This window comes from Podarcis vaucheri (genome assembly GCF_965113315.1).
Source record: "Podarcis vaucheri genome assembly, chromosome: 10".
In the NCBI taxonomy this organism is placed as follows: Eukaryota; Metazoa; Chordata; class Lepidosauria; order Squamata; family Lacertidae; genus Podarcis; species Podarcis vaucheri.
The window spans coordinates 58,979,737-59,000,405 of record NC_138748.1 but is presented as its reverse complement, the minus strand read 5'-3'; the positions used below and the strand labels follow the sequence as shown (position 1 = coordinate 59,000,405).

The 20,669-nt window shown below is 43.9% G+C and overlaps 2 protein-coding genes and 1 long non-coding RNA gene across 3 annotated transcripts in view; 1 reads left to right on the top strand and 2 right to left on the bottom strand.

Moving 5' to 3' along the window:
* Positions 1 to 363, bottom strand: part of DERA (deoxyribose-phosphate aldolase) — a 50,755-nt gene extending 50,392 nt beyond the window's left edge. Inside the window, exon 1 of the mRNA XM_082239247.1 lies at positions 235 to 363. Coding sequence (XP_082095373.1) covers positions 235 to 265 — 31 coding nt within the window. The 5' untranslated portion in view covers positions 266 to 363. The remainder of the gene's footprint in view (positions 1 to 234) is intronic.
* A 2,891-nt stretch (positions 364 to 3,254) lies between these two features.
* STRAP (serine/threonine kinase receptor associated protein) lies at positions 3,255 to 13,574 on the bottom strand. Its single transcript, XM_082241237.1, has 10 exons — positions 13,261 to 13,574; positions 10,953 to 11,088; positions 10,670 to 10,751; positions 10,359 to 10,431; positions 9,030 to 9,126; positions 7,905 to 8,042; positions 7,010 to 7,146; positions 5,406 to 5,555; positions 4,591 to 4,656; positions 3,255 to 3,776 (listed from the first exon to the last, which is right to left on the bottom strand). The coding sequence occupies exons 1-10, from the start codon at positions 13,370 to 13,372 to the stop codon at positions 3,715 to 3,717; spliced, it is 1,053 nt and encodes a 350-aa protein (XP_082097363.1). The 5' UTR covers positions 13,373 to 13,574; the 3' UTR covers positions 3,255 to 3,714.
* A 3,044-nt stretch (positions 13,575 to 16,618) lies between these two features.
* Positions 16,619 to 17,318, top strand: LOC309541824. Its single transcript, XR_014223962.1, has 2 exons — positions 16,619 to 16,857; positions 17,215 to 17,318. It is a non-coding gene; the product is annotated as an uncharacterized lncRNA (long non-coding RNA).
* The last annotated feature ends 3,351 nt before the right edge of the window (positions 17,319 to 20,669 follow it).

Below are 20,669 nucleotides of genomic sequence, written 5' to 3'. Positions count from 1 at the left end.
GTTGCGTCTGGGGGGGGGGGTCACCCTTAATCAGGCACAGAATGTCCCAAACCCAGCGGGGCTTCTCCTGCAATCCCAGCCCCCCACTGACCTGGAGGTAAGCCACGCTGAATTGAGCAGGGCTTGCGTCTAAACGGGCACAGCTGGGATTGCTTGTGAGTAAGCACGCGCGGGGCTTGCAACGACCCTGGCGCCTGCCCCGCTCCCGCTCTGCAGCACCCGAGCCAGCCTTACCTAGTGCCGTGCCCTGATTCCTAGCAGCCATGATCGGGGCAAACCCTCCTCTCCGTCCAAGCTTCCCGCACTTCCTGCTCTGCGTTTCCTCCTCCTCTTCCTGCTGCCTCAACCCGCCTCCCACAACCCCGTGCAAAAGAGTCTTTGCAAAGTCCGCGCCGAGTGGTGCAGGGGGCGATGCAAAGTACGCTTGTCGTTTTGCTACGCTTGCAAGCCGGCCTCAATCTTTCGCTGTTTTGCTTTCAAGTGCAACGTTTCCTACTGCTTGTTTGTTTGAATCTGATGTTTGCAGCAGGATCTGTTCGCCCTGCAGCCAGACCCCAGGCAGACTTGACTTGGGAACACGTGCTCCTCATTTGCCATGGGAACCTAGGAAGCTGCCTTTGTGTAAGAGTCAAAACAATCGGTTCTCCGCCTTGCTCAGTCTTGTCTGCACTGACTGACAGCAGGCACGCACACACACACACACACACACACACGGTTTCCAGGCAAGGGACTTCCCCTTAGTCCTATCTGGAGATGCCGGCCTGGGCTTGAACTTGGGACCTTCTGTATGCAAGGCAATCTGCAAATGTGGCTGTCCCTAAATTGTGGAGATTCTCTCTGCACTTGCAGAAGTGCGTTTAGCACCACGTACAGCTTTCCTCCTATGCTGAAGTTGCACCTCTTTAACCTGGCCTTTGGCACTCGACGTGTGTGTGTTTAGGATCCACTTTAGTACAATTTGTTTCAAACTGACGTCTGTAAGTCCTGTCTTTCGGGAGAAGATTCCTGCATTGCATTTCTCCAAGGAGCTCAAGGCGGTGTATATAGCAGATGGAACGGGGTTCTGGGTTTCCATCCGACCCCCACCTTGAGCCAGTTTCAGGGGGAACACAGGTAGGTGGGGGGGGGGAAACCACCCAGCCTCTTGGGCTTGCCAATCAGAAGGTCGACGGTTCAAAACCCTGCAATGGGGTGTACTCCCATTGCTCTGTCCCAGCTTCTGCCAACCTAGCAGTTCAAAAGCATACCCAGCACAAGTAAATAGGTACTGCTACGACGGGAAGGTAAAAGGCATTTCTGTGCGCTCTGGCACTTGTCAGCCCCGTGCGCCAGAAGTGGTTTGGTCATGCTTACCGCATGACCTGGAAAAGCTGTCTGCAGACAAACACCCATTCCCTCAGCCTGAAAGGGGAGATGAGTGCCGTACCCCATAGCCAAGTTTGACAGGGCTTAACCGTTCAGGGGTCCTTTACCTTTACAAGAAGAAACCCTTGTGCAGGGCTTCCAGACAGAGTTCACTAGCTGAATCCAGTTGGGAGACCTCAGACACACAGATGATAGGCAAGGTAACATCACACAGCACTAAGCTTGCAGTTTTGTCCCCATTGCGTACAGCAAGTTTCAGCCAAAAGTATAGGCACCATCCTATTGCTGACACACATTTGGTGTAGCAGACCAATGATGGATCGGGTGAGCCAGAAAATCTATTTTAAAAATGTAAGATACATGAGAACACTGCTGTATATATTTCCTTCGAACCATACTCTACAATAAAGCTGATGAACAGCTTTTCCATGGATGTTTCAACTATTAGAAAGCAAGTATAGCTCAACAATATTTTATTGAGAACCCTTTCCTTAGTGGAGCATTGGGGAACTGGTGACCTGTCAGCTGCTTTTGTTTGCTTGTTTGGTTTGTTTTTTTCCTACCCGACCAAGTTAGCTGGGAATAATGGGAGTTGGGAATCCCAACATCATCCAAAATGCAATTCCACCTCTGCCCCGGTGGGACACAGATACCACCACTCATGCAGAACTCATACTGAGATATAAAAACTGGAAAGGAGAATGAGGCAGGAGCAATGTGCAGCGGCTGCGCTACACAACAGCTGAGGAAGGTTAGTACTGAAAAACAGCTGGTCTAGACCTAAGTGGCATAATCACAAAGTCACAGCTCATGTTTGGTTATTTTGATTTGGGACTGCAGAATTTCAGTACTACCCTTGATTGTTGTTTTCTACTGTTCGTCATCCATTGGCACAGTGGCACAAGTTGAAGAACAGCTACACCCTCTGAATTACCCGATGAGATAATTCTACATCTAGATGCTCCTGAACAGGCCCCCAAACCCAGAGTTCCATTAATTCTATGTTCTCAAACTGTGTTTTTGTCCTTTTCCATCTTTTTCACACCTTCCCCCTAAAGTGATAAGTATTTAAATACTCCTACCCAATACTATCCTTTGACTTTTTGGCTTCCCACCACCCATTTATTCCTTTAAAAACGCTTTTCAGAAACCTTATCAGAATAGAACTGTCGTTATCTAGAAGATCAGGGTCTTCTTGGAATGTACAGCCACAAATACATGAAGCAGTCCAAACAAATTAGGATATTTGCAAGTTGCCTGTATAATGGCACTTACGCACATTTAACTTGTGCACTCTGTTTTATGCACTTGGCAATAAAAAACAAAAATAAAAAGAAGCGGAAAAGGGGTGGGCATAGAGGAAAAGAAGACTTGAGCAATCCACACCCCTCCCCATTGAACACAGTGTGACTATACACAATTTTGGTTTCACACACAAACCCCGGAACATAACCCCATATAAGTTGAGTCTCACCTGTATATATATATGAAAGGCTCATTTATATTTATTCTCCAGTTAATACAGATGGCCCCCTCAAAACCACAACTTTATTCCTATACACCATATGTATAATCTGATGACACACAAAAGACCAAATTTAAATCGGGGGGAAACAACTTACTTCTGGTGCAGAAAGCGGATGCTACTGGGAGAAATTAAGATGGAAGATTGGCCCAATATTGTTATTTTAGAGAGAAGGTTGATTAAATAAATTCGCCAAGGTGGAGTGGGGAAAATAAAAGCCTGAAGCAGAAGCGAATTCAGCCACCTACATGCAAAAACTACCACCAGTCTTAGCAGACTTATCTCATTAAAACCTCAAAAATGCTCAGTGCTGTTAGTGAACAGATGAGTTAGCTTGTACAATTTATAAGCTCTCTAAAGAGGGTTGTTGTAGAGGCATTTTATTTATTTAGATGGTTGAAAACAGATTATTTAGATGTGGTGTACAACAAAAGGGGAAAAAACCAAATCCGCTGTTTTTCCACATAACCCTATCTTTTTGCCAATTCTTTCCACTTTCAGAGAACACTCTACTAGAAGCCATTACATTTCTCCTCAATTATTAACACTATACTGAGTTAACCACAGTTGGAGAAACTGGGTCTCGGCTGCCATGTTACATTCAGACATACAACAGGCAGTGGCGCTAGAAGATAGCGAAAAACCGTTACATCTCATTCAATACTCTCAGCTCTCTTGAAAGACAGCCAGTTCCAATACATTCTCATCAATTACTGCCCATCTTTGCCTTGGGGTACAGTGTGCACCCTGGGACGCTGCTGCATTCCACTGCTTCCTTGATTTAGTCTCAAAATGTCCATATGTTGCCATTGACAGCTGTGAACTTAAGCCTTAACTTCAGGAGTTGTGCTGTAGATGGAATCTGAGTTTTCAGAGCCAAGGTCTTCTGCAGAGTCAAGAAAGGAAACCCCGACATAATTATTTTTCAGAAGGCACATAAATTCATCTACTTTATTCAAGCATTCTGTCACACAATTATTTCAGGTACTCTTATCTATACTTAACAAACAGCATTGCACTCATTAAGTGTACGGCCCAATCATGGCTCTAGCAATGCTGTTTTGGCCACAATAGCAGCATCTGGTACATACTTGTCCCTGTTCACTGTTAAAATGGAGGGAGACTTCCTTGCTATGACTTCTAGGCGGCCCTTGGAGCCATCTCAGATCACAAGGAGCTAGCTGCTTCTCGGCTGCCACTCGATTATCCAAAAGGGTCTTCCTTGCACTCTTTCACTTGGTTTTTGAAAAATAAAAAAATTCCTTCCAGTAGCACCTTAAAGACCAACTAAGTTAGTTCTTGGTATGAGCTTTCGTGTGCATGCACACTTCTTCAGATACAAGTGTATCTGAAGAAGTGTATCTGAAGAAGTGTGCATGCACACGAAAGCTCATACCAAGAACTAACTTAGTTGGTCTTTAAGGTGCTACTGGAAGGAATTTTTTTATTTTGACTATGGCAGACCAACACGGCTACCTATCTGTAATTGGTTTTTGAAGTTCCTGAACCTACATGGCTAAGCATGGGGTAGGGGGTATGGATCACTACTTTCTAGTGTTTGAACATTTCACACTGGTTCCTATTCCACACCCACAACCCGCTTCCCCCCAACTGACTTAACACACTACACGGTAAAAATGTATGTTGAGGCCATTATCTAAATTACTCGGCGGACCCCAGCACAGCTGTCAGCTCATTACCTAGGTCTTCCTCCGCAGTTCCTGGAAGGTTGGCCTTTGATTTCGCCAGCTCTACACCTTCTTCTTCTACAGGGAAAGAAAACAGAGTCCTCTTTTCGTATGCTCAAACATGCCAAACTTTGTTGCAAAAAGTGTAAATGTCTGCTGCAGAACTGCAGGAATTCTGCAATTCACCAAGCAAATGGCATCACTGCTCTTCTGTATTTGTTGAATTCACCAGTGTGCTTTTCCACTATACGAATACTATGCTTTATGAGCCAATTTCAAGTAACTCATTGACGTGATCAAAAGGTGGCCTGGCGTCCTCTTCCAATTTTGGAAGGCCAACAGGAGCAAAAATATTTTTTAAAAAAATCAGGAACTAAAGTGAAGTATGTATACTTCTAAGGTACCAAAGCTTTGTCCAGGCTGCACCCTCTTCCTCAAGATGGCTTCTGTGGGCTCACGCAGCAATCAATGCTGATCCATAACACACACAAAAACCAACCACAGAGAAAACTAAATGTTAAGCAGGTAGATTAAGCTCCATCTAGACTTCTCACCCACAAGTCTGTTGTGTGGGCAGATTTGTTTCATTCTTTGGTGTAGAGAAGCGCCCACCATGTGAGCTCACACCTGCTCTATAAACAGGGACAGTCCAGAGGTTTACCACCTAGGCCTTAACTGATAAGTTAAAAAATGTTCTGCTGGTATGCAATTCTGTAAGATGCCACCAAGCTATTCAAGTAACGGGGTAAGATTATTACTATAAAAATGCACTGAAAAATATTAGCGTCTTGGATTTTACAGTGCACTTTTGTTCCATCAGTTCTTACCAGGGATCACACATTTCCAGAGACCATATGTTTTCCCGACTGTTGTCTGCCACAGTCTTAGCGTTCCATCCTCAGAGCCACTAGAATACAACTCTCCGTCTGGGCTAAATCTGACACAGTGAATAGGTCCAAAGTGCCCCTTGTAAGATTCTGCAGGGAAATGACAAATCAATGAATTTCCAGGCAACAAGGAATGAATGTGCTTTAACACGTAGGCTTAGGAATTCAGGAAGAAAAATAATGTCTTGGTTCCTTAGCGGTTGGGTTTTGTAAATGAATTTACTGGTCCAAGTCATAGGAGGACAGTAATGAGGGCCCAACTGTTTATAACATGAAGAAGCCCCCACCTACTTTGTGTGATATGGAGAGGTCATCCACCACTAAGGGTATGGCTTGCCACCCAAACGTGAATGTGATACTGCAGCAACCACAAAGTTTCCTTGAACATTTTACTCTCAGCATGGCAACATCAAAAAGAACTGCCTGCAGCTATCGGAGGGTCACTAGAATCAGAAACTCAAGCTTCAATCTGGGCACTTTCTTAGCTTGAGATATTCCTTACCCAACAGCTATGCACAGAAGACAACCTGCAAGGCCAAACATTAGAAGGCTAAACAGTTCCCAGAACACGAATAATTCTTAGTCAACACTTGAGCCACTTTCATTTCATTTCCCCTTGGCCTGGCTACATGCCTCCTACTAGTCAGAAGTTGTTGCCAGGGAATGTACCATATTTTTCGCTCTATAGGACGCACCTTTCCCCTCCAAAAATTGAGGGGAAATGTGTGCGTCCTATGGAGCGAATGCAGGCTCCTTGGCTTCAGCGATAGCAACACCAAGCCTCCGAAGCGCAGAGGGAGCGCTCCCTCCGTGCTCCGGAGGCTTCGCGCTGCTTTCGCTGAAGGCTGGAGAGCGAGAGGCGTCAGTGCGCACTGACCCCTCTCGCTCTCCAGGCTTCAGGGATAGCCGCGCACAGCCCCTCCGGCAGGGAGAGGCTGCACAGGGCTATGGCTTCTTTAGGTGTGCCCTATGGTCCGGTGCGCCCTATGGAGCGAAAAATACAGTACTTCTTTTGGGTTTCCCTTACCTCCCCACTAAATAGTATGCATAGGGTTCCCCCCATTCTTCTTGCACCTCATTTCTTCCAGCAGCCAGCACTGAATAAAAGACGTGAGTGTAGGGAAAGACCACCTCAGTAGGGAACGATTGGGAAGTAACAAGAGATGGTTGCACATCACATTTGTCTCTTTGGGATCTTAGCCATACAAAGACTGATCAACTTTGGTTATCTGGACAGCAATTACAGTCAAGGTCAAATTTAACTAATCCTATTAAAGCCTGCTGTTCTGACTGAAGTGCAACGACAATCTGAGGAAGTTTGTGAAAGTGAGCCTACACACATACACACAGACCAAGAGAAGCAAAATGAAATGTGGCTTTATAACAATGGCTTAGGAAATTACCGTCTCTTCATTATACTGATCGCGAGAAAACCTGAAGGCTCCAACCTTTGGAATGACCAGTTAAGCAGGTTTTATATTTTAACAAGAATGCAAATGATAAAAACATGCTCTGGAGGTATTTCAAAACCTGTTGGAACATACCTAGTTCTTCACCAGTATTATAATCATACTTATAAAGTTTAAAGTCCTCGCCACCCGCAACTAGACATTCTTTCTCAGGGTGAAGGGATGCAGAATTAATGGTTGCAGGAGCCTCAAAGGATTTAATCTGTTCCAGACTAAAGAAGAGAAGGAAAAGGCATTAAAAACTAGAACTGGACTCTCCACAGAACCATATACCAATGCATTAAAAAAGCCAAACCCACAAAAGGTGGAATTCCATAGAGGACTTTCACCCACTTACTAAGCCAGGGTCTTCTCAGATTTTTCTGCCTGTTCTAGCAATAGTAATATTTTGTGCTAGTTGTTGTATGATTAACTGGATTTTTATGGCTGCATTTCATTGTATATTACCAGGCCTTTAATTGGCTGATTTTAGTGCCACTCTCATTTTGGGTGTTTTTAGTGCTTTGTGTTTATACTGATGTGTTTTTGCTATGTTTATGTTTTGGCAGCAGGTTCAGAAATTATGATTTAAAAGCAAGGTAAGCTTTAAAATTAAGTAAGATGAAACCATTTCACTCACAGGAGAAAAACCAAGGTTGTGAAAATTTTCCAATCTGAATGATGAACTGCGCGTCCTTAATCAAGACTACAGAGACTTTCTTCAGAATTCAAAGAACTAAGGATTATATCCACTGCTAGTTCTCAGAGCAGACCCATTGAAATTAATGGTCATGACAAACCTGGGTTGATCAATTTCAATGGGTCTCCTCCAAAAAGAACTTAGTTGGATAAAACAAAGTATTTCTGAAGGGATATATATTAGATCTAGTATGGCAATATACACACACTTCTCATCTGTTTACGCTACTCCAAAAAGTTGCCAATTAAGTTTGTTTCTTTCAGAACTAACCACATCAAAAACTCAACTTACGTTTCTGCACTGTGGAAGGCGATTGTTTTTCCATAGGTGATTACTATTATCTCCCCTTCTGGAATATATTCCATGCTGCTGACAGACATAGCAACATTTATTGCCTTTATTTCTGTAAATGTATTTCTGTCCCAGAGTCTGCATCAGAGATACAAAGGTAAAAATCTGTTTAGCTTATCACAAGACCAGCGCCATAGGTTAGATCTCCAAAGCCCTTTGGGTCGCATGCTTCCCTGCACTGTCATCACCTCCCCCAAGACATTTACAGTACAGCTTAAGAGCATTTCACGGTTTCCCTCCCAAGAAGCTCTGTGATTCTCCTTGCTTCTCAGCCTGGCAAACAAACTGCAGATTTTTATGAACTTAAGCATTGTATACCTTATGTAAATACAGCAATATTTAAGTCTGTCCTTTCCTGGTGCAGGGTACTGTATTGTGAGACATATACTCTGCTGAATAGATCAATCAATAGAGCATGAGACTCTTAATCTCAGGGTTGTGAGTTTGAGCCCCACACTGGCGGGGGGGGGGGAGAATCCTGCACTGCAGGGGGTTGGACTAGATGACTCTTATGACTCTTTCAACTCTACAATTCTATGGTTCTAGGACAGAGCACACTAGCTGAAAAGCTAATTATATATATATATATTTGAATTCAAAAGAGGGCCCTATAAAGGTAAAGGTAAAGGTACCCCTGCCCGTACGGGCCAGTCTTGCCAGACTCTGGGGTTTGTGCGCCCATCTCACATCTATTGGCCGGGGGCCAGCGCTGTCCGAAGACACTTCCGGGTCACGTGGCCAGCGTGACAAGCTGCATCTGGCGAGCCAGCGCAGCACACGGAACGCCGTTTACCTTCCCGCTGGTAAGCGGTACCTATTTATCTACTTGCACCCGGGGGTGCTTTCGAACTGCTAGGTTGGCAGGCGCTGGGACCGAGCAGCGGGAGCGCACCCCGCCGCGGGGATTCGAACCGCCGACCTTTCGATCGGCAAGTCCTAGGCGCTGAGGCTTTAACCCACAGCGCCACCCGCGTCCCTCCCACCCGCGTCCCTCCGATAATGAACACCAAATCCAGAAACACAAAAGGCAACTCTGGTGAAAGGGAGATATTTGTTCCTTCCTACCTGACAGTTTTGTCATCTGCTGAAAGGATCTGTCTGTCATCACTGCTCCACAGAGCCTTTTTAATCCCAGACGTGTGGCCGCTGACGATTTGAGGGTCTAAACAGTAGGGGAAATACTGTGTTATTTCAAAAGATCTCTTCTAGCCATGCGCATCATCAAGGTAGTTTTCTCAACATGACTTACAATCAATACCAAACAGATTTACTGAGAGAATAGTGGCAATACAGGTAAGCACTACACATGAGATATTTTATTTCCCTGCATATAATCACATAGTGTAATTGCAAAGGGCTGCGAGAAACGAGCTTTAGTGCAAATTCCCAAACTTATTGTGACAGGAATGAGCTGCAGTAGCTGCAGCATAACCACAAGTAGATCAGAAGCATACAGGGCAACCAAAGCAGTTTGTACCAAAACCAGGCATATACCCTAATTGAAATGGATCTAGAAAATCAAGTTTCCTCCTAGGACGGCTGGATCTGGTTCACAACCATTCGCTCAAGAACGTGGCCCGAGGAGGGGAGATTAACGACTGGCTGGTAGTTACTTAAGATTTTCCGAATTCAGGGTTTCTTGAGGAGTGATTTTCTGAGCACCTTGTCCACATCCTCAAGACTTACTAGCTGAAACTCACCCAACACAACAGGGCCAGACACCCCTTGAGATTCATCTGCTACAACAGCATAGTCAAGATTCCGGCTGATGCAATAAGTTTGTTCTCAAAATGCTTTGCAAACAAGTCACAGTGAGCTACAATCGGTTCCACCACCTCCTTCGGACCATACAGTGAGAGGATCAACGCTACCCGGAAAAGCTCTGTTGGACATCATAATGAGGCAGAAATGGAAGAAGCACAGTACACTTTCTTTGCTGCCCTCGCTGCTACGTACAGCAGGGTGTGAGGACTAATAAGTAAGGATGTGCCCTTACCCTACTCCAATCTCCAATGCAGCCTGGAAATCCAAAACACACTTTCTTTTTGGGGGGTGAGAAGAAGGGAGTGCTTTCAAGGAAAGGCAACAGCTTGCAAAAGGCAGGAAAGGAAAAGTGTTTCCTCCATTACCTTTACTGGCAAAAATGACTTGTCTCTTCTCCCATCCCCATCATTTCTGCACACCCCACACAAGTATTTTGACAAATGGGTGGGACACCCACCTGTCAATCATGTGACATCAGAACAATGGGATTGACAGTTGGGTTGTTCTGCCCACCTGTCAAAGCTGGTCTGCGAAGAGGCTCCCCAACCCTGAAATAGTGTAACCGGATGCAAAAGAATTTCAAAAAGAAATTATAATAATTAGTTTCACCTACTAACAGTAAAAACCCACCTGCCTCTGGCTTGCTTAAGTCATAGATACGCAACAGTTTATCTTGCCCACCTGTCAGCAGGTAATTGCTGTCCTAGAACAGAAAACGAAAGCCATTGTTTTCATTGGTGCAACAGTAATTAAACTTCACTACTTTTAGAAACTGGTTTTTAAAATCAGTACTATTTCATTTATCATTATTTTATTTAATACTAATAAAATCAGTACTAGTTAGGAATATGAAGCTGTTCGTATGATGCCCTTGAGAAAAACACAGGCAAACAAAGGCAGGCATTTAGCCCTGAAACAAAGATATTTAGTGTCTGTTTTACCTGAGTAAAATCCACAGATTTGACAATGTGTTTGTGGGCTAAGGTAATTATTTCATCTCCCGAAACACCATCCCACACTTTGCTGAAAAGAAAAAAACATAACTATTGATATGATATATTCCAGACTTAAAATAATGCTTTTACACAGCTTTTAAAAAATTGAGACACCAGGGGCAGGCGGGGGGGGGGGGGGAGAGAGAGATTCAAGTGCATTAAGTGAGCTGCAAATGTAGTAGTAAAGAACAGGGTAGGTTTTGGTGTTAGATACAAGACTTTCACTTACGCAGTGAAATCTGCAGCTGCTGTAGCTGCTTTAGTGGCATCTTTATTCAAAGTGGCACCCCAGACAGCTCCTTTGTGACCCAGAAATGTTCCAATCCAATCTCCTGTGTCACCCTGGCGAAGCATAGGTTTCCCATCTAGACAAAAAGAAAAAAGAAGTAAAACATAGGAGTTTAGTTTATTAACCAACAATCTATATCAAATAATCATTCAAAGAGTATCTGTGAAATTAGGATTCAGGAGAGATTATCCAGCAAGAGGTTTGGGCAAAACCCACTGTAGGCTTCTGTGGTCATCTATATATATGCCACTATTCTTCTATATGAACTTCACTCATCAAAGAACACTTGCTTTTACACAACCACTTATTTACAGAAGGAAAAATCAAGGCAAGATCATGTGGGGGACTGACAATTCATATTCAAGCTCTGATTTAAATAAATGTTCAGGTGGCAAATCAGAGGTTGAAGGTAATTATTCCAGGAAGATGGATCGTACCTACTACCCCTCAGTTGCCAGGATGGAGTGGGGAATCACCTATGATCTTTTAAGGCAGCACTGCAAATAAGTTTATGGAAATGTTTGGAAACTTGTCTCTTTTCTCAGGTTGACAGATTCAACATAGTTTTATATGTGCAGAGGGGCGGCACCAGGAATTTCTGCTCCATTCGCCACAACAAATCCTGATGGCTCTGCCTCTCTGCTTGCAAGAGCACCAAGCAAAAAAGTTAATTGAAAGGCCACAATCCATTACATGATTTAGGGGTGTTTCAAGCTCAATTAAGCATGTTTAATCCAGCACTGAATGGTGGCTCAAGTGCCCAGCGTATAATGGATATGCATGCACTTTTTATATAAAAAAATTATACCATAATGGAACTAATACATCAACAATATTTGGAAGGCTCTGGTGGCCCTTGCATCATTTAACAGTGTAACAATAAACTTTAAAGACTCAAAGCATTAGACACAGCTTTCCCAGACAATACCCTATCCAGGCACTGGCCAGCTTGACTTCAGCAATGTTTCTGAACGATTTAATCGAGATTCCTGCATCACAGGGGGTCGGACTAGATGACACTAGAATTCCTTCAACTCTACAATTCTATTATTCTATAACCAGAACCATGGTATGCATATAGTTAAATATTAGGCACAGACACATTATGTGCCAAGAGATAAATAAAGTGACTAACAAAATGGCTTATTGTTGTCTCCATAATACCATCTACGTCCATTACAAACATCAGCTTCAACAGGTCTCTACCCCCAAGGGCCTTACAATCTGGAAACAGAAACAACAGAGTAAAGGGAATAAAAGGAAAGCAGGTACAAAGAGGGTGTAGAAGCATTATTATTTATACACACTCCAGCTTAACAGCTTTCCCTGTGAAGGATGTACCTTAAGCACAAACATGACTTGGAGGACCCACTTCTTAAATATTAACACAACATGGCATTTGGGCAAGGAGGCTGTTCCAAAAGCTTTCCCAGAAAAGCAAGGATCTGAAAGTAGCAAGTAGTATGGCCACAGACAAGGCAGGAAAAGGAGAACAGGGGAGAGGAATTGCTTTCATTAAAAGTAAAAGTTTTCTTGCAGCCATTTCGGTTCAATGTACCTTATACCCAAGATAAAGTATAAACCGCTGCGGTATTGTTCCAGTAATGTTTGATTCAACACTTATAGACTCACAGAACTGTAGTCAGAAGGGACTCTCGAGGGTTACCTAATCCAACCCACTGCAACGCAGGATTGTTTTTGTCCAGTGTGAGACTCGAACCCACAATCCTGTGATTAACAGCCTCATGTAAGTGTATAGAGATGTTTTGGGGGAGGTTGGCAAGTCAAGCAGCATAAAAGAAAGATAGGACTGTGGACACACCCAGGCATGAAGGAGGTTTGTTAAGAAAGATTCTGTTCCCAGATCTGAAGGCTCCCTTAAAGCAGAAGATTGAAATGAAATACTTTATTGTCACTTGTACAACTTGTATACAGTGAGATTACACGAGCACCCGCCCCCAGTCAGCTCTCTTAGTCTTAATTCCCCTCGTTTACTGACGCACACCCACCAAACCCAAAAGTCAGTTGCTTATTATTATTATTATTATTAATATTTGTACACCACTCTTCATCCATAGATCTCAGGGCGGTTCGCAGCCTAATTTTCCGAATACCTGTACATAAAAACTTGAGATTATTATTATTATTATTATTATTATTATTGAAACAGGAGAATTCGCAGTATTATATCCATGCCTGCCCCCCACCGACCCCTCGCAAAGAAGCCCCCGCCGGCCCCTCGCCTCACCCTTGCAGGCGCTGATGAGGAAGTACCCGTAGGGGGTGATGCCGCTGAAGGCCAAATCCACCACAGGCCGCGTGTGGCCGGAGCACGTCAGCGGGGTCTGTCTCATCGCCATGACGGCGGCGGCGGCGGGAGGGAAGGAGCAGCGGGGGGAGAGGACGAGGAGGGCGACGCGAGGAAGGGCGAGGGGAGAAAAGAGGCCGCGGGAGGGGCGGAGAAGGCGGCCACGCCGGAGAAACGCCGCTCGCCCACAGCCACGCGCAACACTCTGGCCGCCAAGGGAAGGAGGGAGGGATAAGGCGACGCCGGCGCCGGAAGCGACGTCGTCAGAAATGGCCGCTGCCGGAAGTCCGCGCCCAGGTCGAAGGGAACCATAGCGACGCTTCCGGTTTCGCCCTAGAGCACCATAGAGTTTCGGGGATGGAGCGGCGCTCCTGCTCTATCTATATATTTTAGATGACCAAGTGATATATATGAATCATAGAAATATGAATTATAGAAATATGGATCATAGACATGTAGCGATGGAACGGACCCCGAGGGTCCTATGTTCCAACCAGGGATAGGTATGGGATTCGAACCCGTACAATTGGCTTTGTCAGCCCCATGTCATATACATAGCTCGCAATCATTTTAAACCCGGAGCTAAGAAAGTGGAAGAAATAGGAAAGCGACTGTTGGGATTAAACTCCGCCCCCCAACTCAATCCCTTTTGTGAGGCTGTTTCTTTAAGAGGGGGAGGAACCCTCCTCAGGCCCCTGCGGACCCATTGGGCGTACACCGCCGTACGTGCTCTGACGCAACAGGTTGAAGCAAAGCGAAGGATGCGATAGGGTCCTCATGTGGTTGGGAGGACTGTACCACTTCAGCCTACAGCTGCGGGGGAAATACTGTATGCGAACAATTCCTTGCATTAAGAACAAAACAGGTTGACGTCTATTGCTTGTTTTAACCCATTTATTCATTCATTTTTCAAAATGCAATCTTTCCTGGCTGGAACGTTGTTGTTGTTGTTATTAAAAAAGCTAAATACATGAATAATCCTCAAGGGCAGCTTAACATGAAAAGAAAGTGCAAAAGCAATTAAAATACCAGTTAAAGGTGGTTAGGGGGCGGCAGAATCCGAGACCAGGGAGAAGAGTCGGTGGAAGAAGATTGGAAGAAATTTAAAGATTATTTACAGAAATACTGCAAAATTAATGAATGTTGGAATGATGTTGGATTGAAGTTAAGTGGTTTTTAGCAGCAATATTATAAAGGAATATGTAAAAATGGATTGTTAACAGGTGATAACCTAAAGTTATAATATATTAAGATAAAGATAAAATCAAAGAGGGAAAGGATTTGCTGAATTAACTAATTGAACTGGAATACAAAAAAGGGAGGTGTGAGGAGGTCAGGGAAACAAGCAAATGAAAGATAGGATATGGAAAGACTGATTTGTTTTTAACTGTTTTTTACTTTGTATTTTTATTTTACTCTTTTTTTCTTATTTTTGTAATATGCTGAAATTTTAATAAATATCTTTAAAATAAATAAATAAAGGTGGTTAGGGGGTCAAGGTAAGACTGGAGAGAACCCAGGGTCAAATCCCTGCTCAGCTCTGAACCTCACAGAGCAGCCTTGAGCCACTTGCTTTATCTCAGCCTAACCTCCATCATAGGGTTGTTGTGAGGATAACAAGTACATAGACTAAAATACTAAAGCAGCTGGGCCTGAGGTTTTTTTGTTTTTGTTTTACTTTCCCCAAGTCACGAAGTACTGTATTCACATTCTAACACCTTTGTATGTTGATTAGGTCAGGTTGATCATTGGGGTTTTGGGGGGGATTGTTGTTGTTTTAAATGAGAAATGTAACTAAATGATTGTGGCTGCACTGTTATGCCCAGCTTCCTGGGAGTAAGTACTTCTGAGCATAGCAGGTGTCTTCACCCTTTAAAGACCTAGGACCCACCGCCCTGAGAGCCTTGGATAAATAAATAACTCAAACCTGCATTTTGGGAGCCCATTTCTTAATCTTTCACCATTTATTTGCATAGGTTGTGGCCTACCTTGGATCAGGCCACGACCCATTGGTTGGGTCCTCAGACCCGCCAGTTGAAGTCTAGTGATGTATAGCATTGCATGGTGAATAAGTAAACAGATTCATTTAAACCTTTCACTACCCATTTATCTATTATTTCACCCAAGGGGAGGACATTTCAATTCCCTTCAAGTGCCCCCCCACACCCCGCTTCAGCCTCTTGAGAAATGCAATCTATTTTTGTTGATTTCAAGTGCCATCTGAGAATTGTGTCTGACTTAATTAGTGGAGCTGTCTTCTTAAATTTTTAAAAGGCCCTTGGGTTGACTATTATGGAGAACTGCGTGGTGCAGCCTCCGAGAGAGAAAAGAATAAAATCCAAGGTCGGCAAAGCTGACTTTGTAGGAAAACTTGAAGTAAGCAATGCAAACTATGCAGCCTGAACAGCAGTGGTAAAGCAGAGCAAGCTGCGTGCTCCTCAAGAAAGTTTGATTTGATTATTCCCACCAGTTGGCTTGTAATTTAATTTTCTGTGCAATTGGCCTAGAATTAGCCCTGTAGGCAAAGCCGCCATATGATATCCAGTTGGGGAGATATAAACCTCCTAATAGTCAAAGGAAAGTCATAAATAATATCAGAAGCACAAATGGAAAGACAGAGCCCTGGAGATAACAGGCTCATTAACATTGGGCTATAGTAAAAACCATGCCTATCTGGCTGCTTTAAACCTATTAAAAATCATTTATTCATTCACTGCATTTATACCCCATCTTTCCTCCCAAGCAGCTCAAGGCAGTGTACATAGTTCTCCCTATTTTCCCCCTCACAACAACCCTGTGAGGTACGTTAAGCTGAGAGACTGTGACTCACCCAAGGTCACCCAGTGAGCACCATGACCTGGTGGGGCTTCGAACTCCCCTCTCCCAGGTTTTAGTCCAACAATCTACCTACTACACCACACTGGCTCTAGTGATACTACAGTGGTACCTCGGGTTACATACGCTTCAGGTTACAGACTCTGCTAACCCAGAAATAGTACCTTGGGTTAAGAACTTTGCTTCAGGATGAGAACAGAAATCGTGCTCCAGCGGTGCGGCAACAGTGGGAGGCCCCATTAGCTAAAGTGGTGCTTCAGGTTAAGAACAGTCTGAGGTCAAGAACGGACCTCCGGAACGAATTAAGTTCTTAACCCGAGGTACCACTGTACTGTAGTGTTTATCCTTGAACACAATGTACCCATCGCCGCTAGATGGAGCTCTACCTATGTTGGACACCAATTCGTTTTCTGCTTGGAATCACACAGTTGTATGTTTCTTTTACTCATATGTGATTTATATATTGCATGGTGTAATCTGCTTTGGTTGACCTACTGACCTCTAGACAGGTGCAAGCAGCATAGGAACAAAATGAGGAAATGCTGGGTCTTCCATCTCTCTGCTTCACCCGTTTGCTTTCTTCTCCTTATTAAAGCAGGTGATCTTTGTCAACAAGAGTGGTGCTGACAACAACTCATAAGAAGTAACCATTGCAGTGTAGGAAGTGCCAGCCTTACGCCTGACCTCAAGTCAGCTACAGTGGTGCCTCGCAAGACGAAATTAATTTGTTCCGCGAGTTTTGTCGTCTTGTGATTTTTTTCATCTTGTGAAGCACGGTGTCGGGAAAGTTTTGGAAAAGCTTCAAAAATCACCATAGTCTTTAAAAACCTCAAAAAAGGCTACCACACCGCGTTCTATGAGTTGCTTCTCAAAGTCAAGTCGCAACTGTATTAACAGTGTTAAGAAAAAGGAAACAAACTTGCAAGACGTTTCCATCTTGCGAAGCAAGCCCATAGGGAAAATCGTCTTGCGAAGCAGCTCAAAAAACAAAAAACCCTTTCGTCTAGCGAGTTTTTTGTCTTGCGAGGCATTCGTCTTGCGAGGTACCACTGTACTTAGTGATAACACACTGGAGCAGCAGAGCTACAGTCACATTAATTCACCTAACAGCCAATGCCAAAGGCACTTCCCACAGGAAACACGAACAGGCCTTATGCCTCAAATGTTTCACACCTGGTTTTCATTAAGATGATAAACTTGGTCCTGGGTTGTACCACTTCACAGTGGTAGGGATGTTCATGTGATTGAAAGCTCCATCGTTGCCCAAACTGGGGCTTGCAATTGCTGTCAACCGGCTAATTGGCAGTGCTTGTAAAGTATTGTTTAACTGCAAATCGCAAAGGGAAACAGACCACTGGGCTGCATTGCAACATCAGGTGATTGACACTGCCCACTGGGCAGTGCTGGAGGGGTGTGTGTGTGAAGGTAAGTTCCCTAAGCAGAACACAAAACTGACTCACTCTGCAATACCATCATTACATACTCTCCAACATTTCTCTGGTGAAAATAGGGAGGTCCTACTCCATAATAATAATAATTTTGTTATTTATATCCCACCCATCTGATCATAATAAAACATTAAACATTAAGAAAAACTTCCTTATACAGGGCTGCCTTCAGATGTCTTCTATAAGTTGTATAGTTACTTATCTCCTTGGCTTGGTGGTCACATAACTCCTTACCCACCAACATTTCTCTGTTGAAAATAGAGACATCCTAAGGAAAAGTGGGAAATTCCGGGATAATAATTAATAATAATTTATTATTTGTACCCCACCCATCTGGCTGAGTTTCCCCAGCCACTCTGGGCGGCTTCCAACAAAGATTAAAAATACATTAAAATGTCACTCATTAAAAACTTCCCTGAACAGGGCTGCCTTCGGATGTATTCTAAATGTCAGATAGTTGTTTATCACTTTGACATCTGATGGGAGGGCATTCCACAGGGCGGGCGCCACTACCAAGAAGGCCCTCTGCCTGGTTCCCTGGATGGCTTCTGTAAATCCGGGACTGCCCCTGGAAATTAGGGACAATTTGAGGAGCTGACATTAAGCTGTGGCCCATTGCAGTGATTTTCTTCATGAGACAGAATGGCAGCTATGTATCTAGGAGGGAGAAACTAAAGGAGTGCATAGGGGGAACACAGCTCAGGTAGGAGCCAAAGAGGTTTTCTCTGCTACTAATCCCAGCCATTGAGAAGCAAGGTGGCTCTTCAGCCATAAGTCTGGACAGATGTGTGCGCGCATGTGTGTCAGAGTCCACACCATTCCCCCCCTTCTCTTTCTGATTTGCGGCCTTCAACTGCTGACCCCGTTCCACTTTGTGAGTTCATTTCGAGGGAGGAACATACGGTGCATTCAAGGCAGTTGACGAGAAGCAGGGACAGTCCAAGGATTCAGCCCTGTTGCGCGAGCCTGGCGTGGCGAGAGAAAAGGTCAAGGGAGCCTCATTTGTATTCTGTTCTTGGAGCACAGCTAGAAGAGAGGCACATCAAAGAGAAAGCCAGGTCAGCTTGTGGTTTTCTGCTGAAGTCACAGCAAAGGTTAAAGGTATTGCACGATTTCAGCCTCAGTCGGAAAGAGACGAACCCCAAATTTATGCCTTGCATCAGATTGAGCTGCAGCTTTGTGGTATTGCATCTGCATGAATGTGGAACGGCAAAAGGTGTATAGCCCCTTATGGAACACAGGTTCCATTTTATGGCCCATTGATCCATGTAGCTTGTCTACACTGACTGGCAGAATCTCTCCAGGGTTTCAGACAGGGAATCTCTCCCAGGCCTGCCTGCAAATGCCAGAGAATGAACCTGGTGTTAAGTTGTGGGTGAACATATCAGACAACACAGCGATTCTTCAAACGGCTCTTGTTTATTCACAGGCCAGAACAGAACTGAACTGAAGGGTTCTGCCAGCCTGCTTACATAGAGCTCCACTAGAACGCAACAGTAACCATTTTCTGTAACTATCCAATCACTGAACGTCACTTTCGATCCCTTATTTGCATATGTGGACCTGAACTATCTACAGTATCCCCCTGCTGGCCCAGGGTGAGAACTTCAGTACATAACACCTGGGACCTTCTGCATGCAAGATCAATGCTCTGCCACTGAGCTACAGCTTTGGCCCCTAATGTCCCTTGAAAATGCATACAAAAGGCAGCATACTGCACTACTCATGGTGCTACCATCGGCCAAGATCAACGCACACACATAACAACCGCTTTGTTGACCGTGTAGACGTCCCGGAGAACTCAAAAGCTTGTGATATTTTCACTGCCTTAATAAATGCATTGCCGTGATATGGTTTTTAAATCAATATGATTCCTCTTTTTAAAGAGCCACGGAGAAAGACAGCAAGTTCTCATGCTGATAAATTGCTTCGATCTGTTCTGCTGATTACAATCCCCCGGCTCCATCTTCTGTAACTTTGCTCCCACACAGCTCCTTCTAACTTGCAGTAATTACTATTCCATGCAGAAGTTGCACTCCAGATTGTTGTGTTCCTTCTCCAGCTTTCCTCAAATAACTAAAACTGACCGCTTCACATTTTAATGCTGGGAAGTGGATGGAAACTTAGCATGCCTGTTTCTGTTCTCCTCACGTACCAAGACGTTATCACAAGAAACCAAAATATAGCAAGAGAGATGCTTTCTTTAAGAAATGTTTTGTCTCCCCCAAAGCAATTTTTCTTGCATTCCTTGAAATTTCTCAGACATGTGAGATTTTGTTCCAAGGTATGTTGCTTTGTGCAATCTTTGGTGGACATTATGGGTTGGATCCATACTTCATTTTGTTGCTGTCAGGTCCCATTGAAATCAGTGGGGAAAATCAGTCCGGAATTAAGTCCAATTGTTTTCAGTGGGAATTATGTGTGCAAACAGCAGGCTACACGCCTCACCCTACTTCCGTGGGAGTAAGCCTCCTTGAATTAAATGGTGCTTACTTTGTTGTTGTTGTTTTGAAATAACATTTATTGAACAATTTATAACTTCAAAAACTTAAACACAAAACAGAGAAACCAAAAAAAACCTACAAAAATAGGAGAATACAAAACAAAGCACATAAAAATACACACTGAAAAAGAGCAATTAACAAAATAGAAGAGAAAAAGTAAAAAACACCAAAAAGCAAAACAGAAAAAAGTTATTATTTTCATATCCTAAGCTTCATTCTTGACCTCCTCACACCTTCCATTTTGTATTCCAGTTCAGATATTTAGTTCAGCAAATCCTTACCCTCTAACATTCATCCTTATTCCATATATTAACCTATAATTAAATGGTGCTTACTTTGGAGTAGACATGGTTAGGACTGCACTGGCTGCAACCCACTATGAGCCAAACTAGATGTCGGATGGTAGAACTGGGTCGTAATTCATTTCTGCCTTGCACTCGGCTTCTTTTACAGATAATTTTCTTCCAGCTTCAGCAAACGTGGCTGAGAAACTTACCAGAAGAAAATACATAGCTGGGGAGGCAAAATTCAGGGAAGAAGAAGGCCACACACCCTCCTCAAT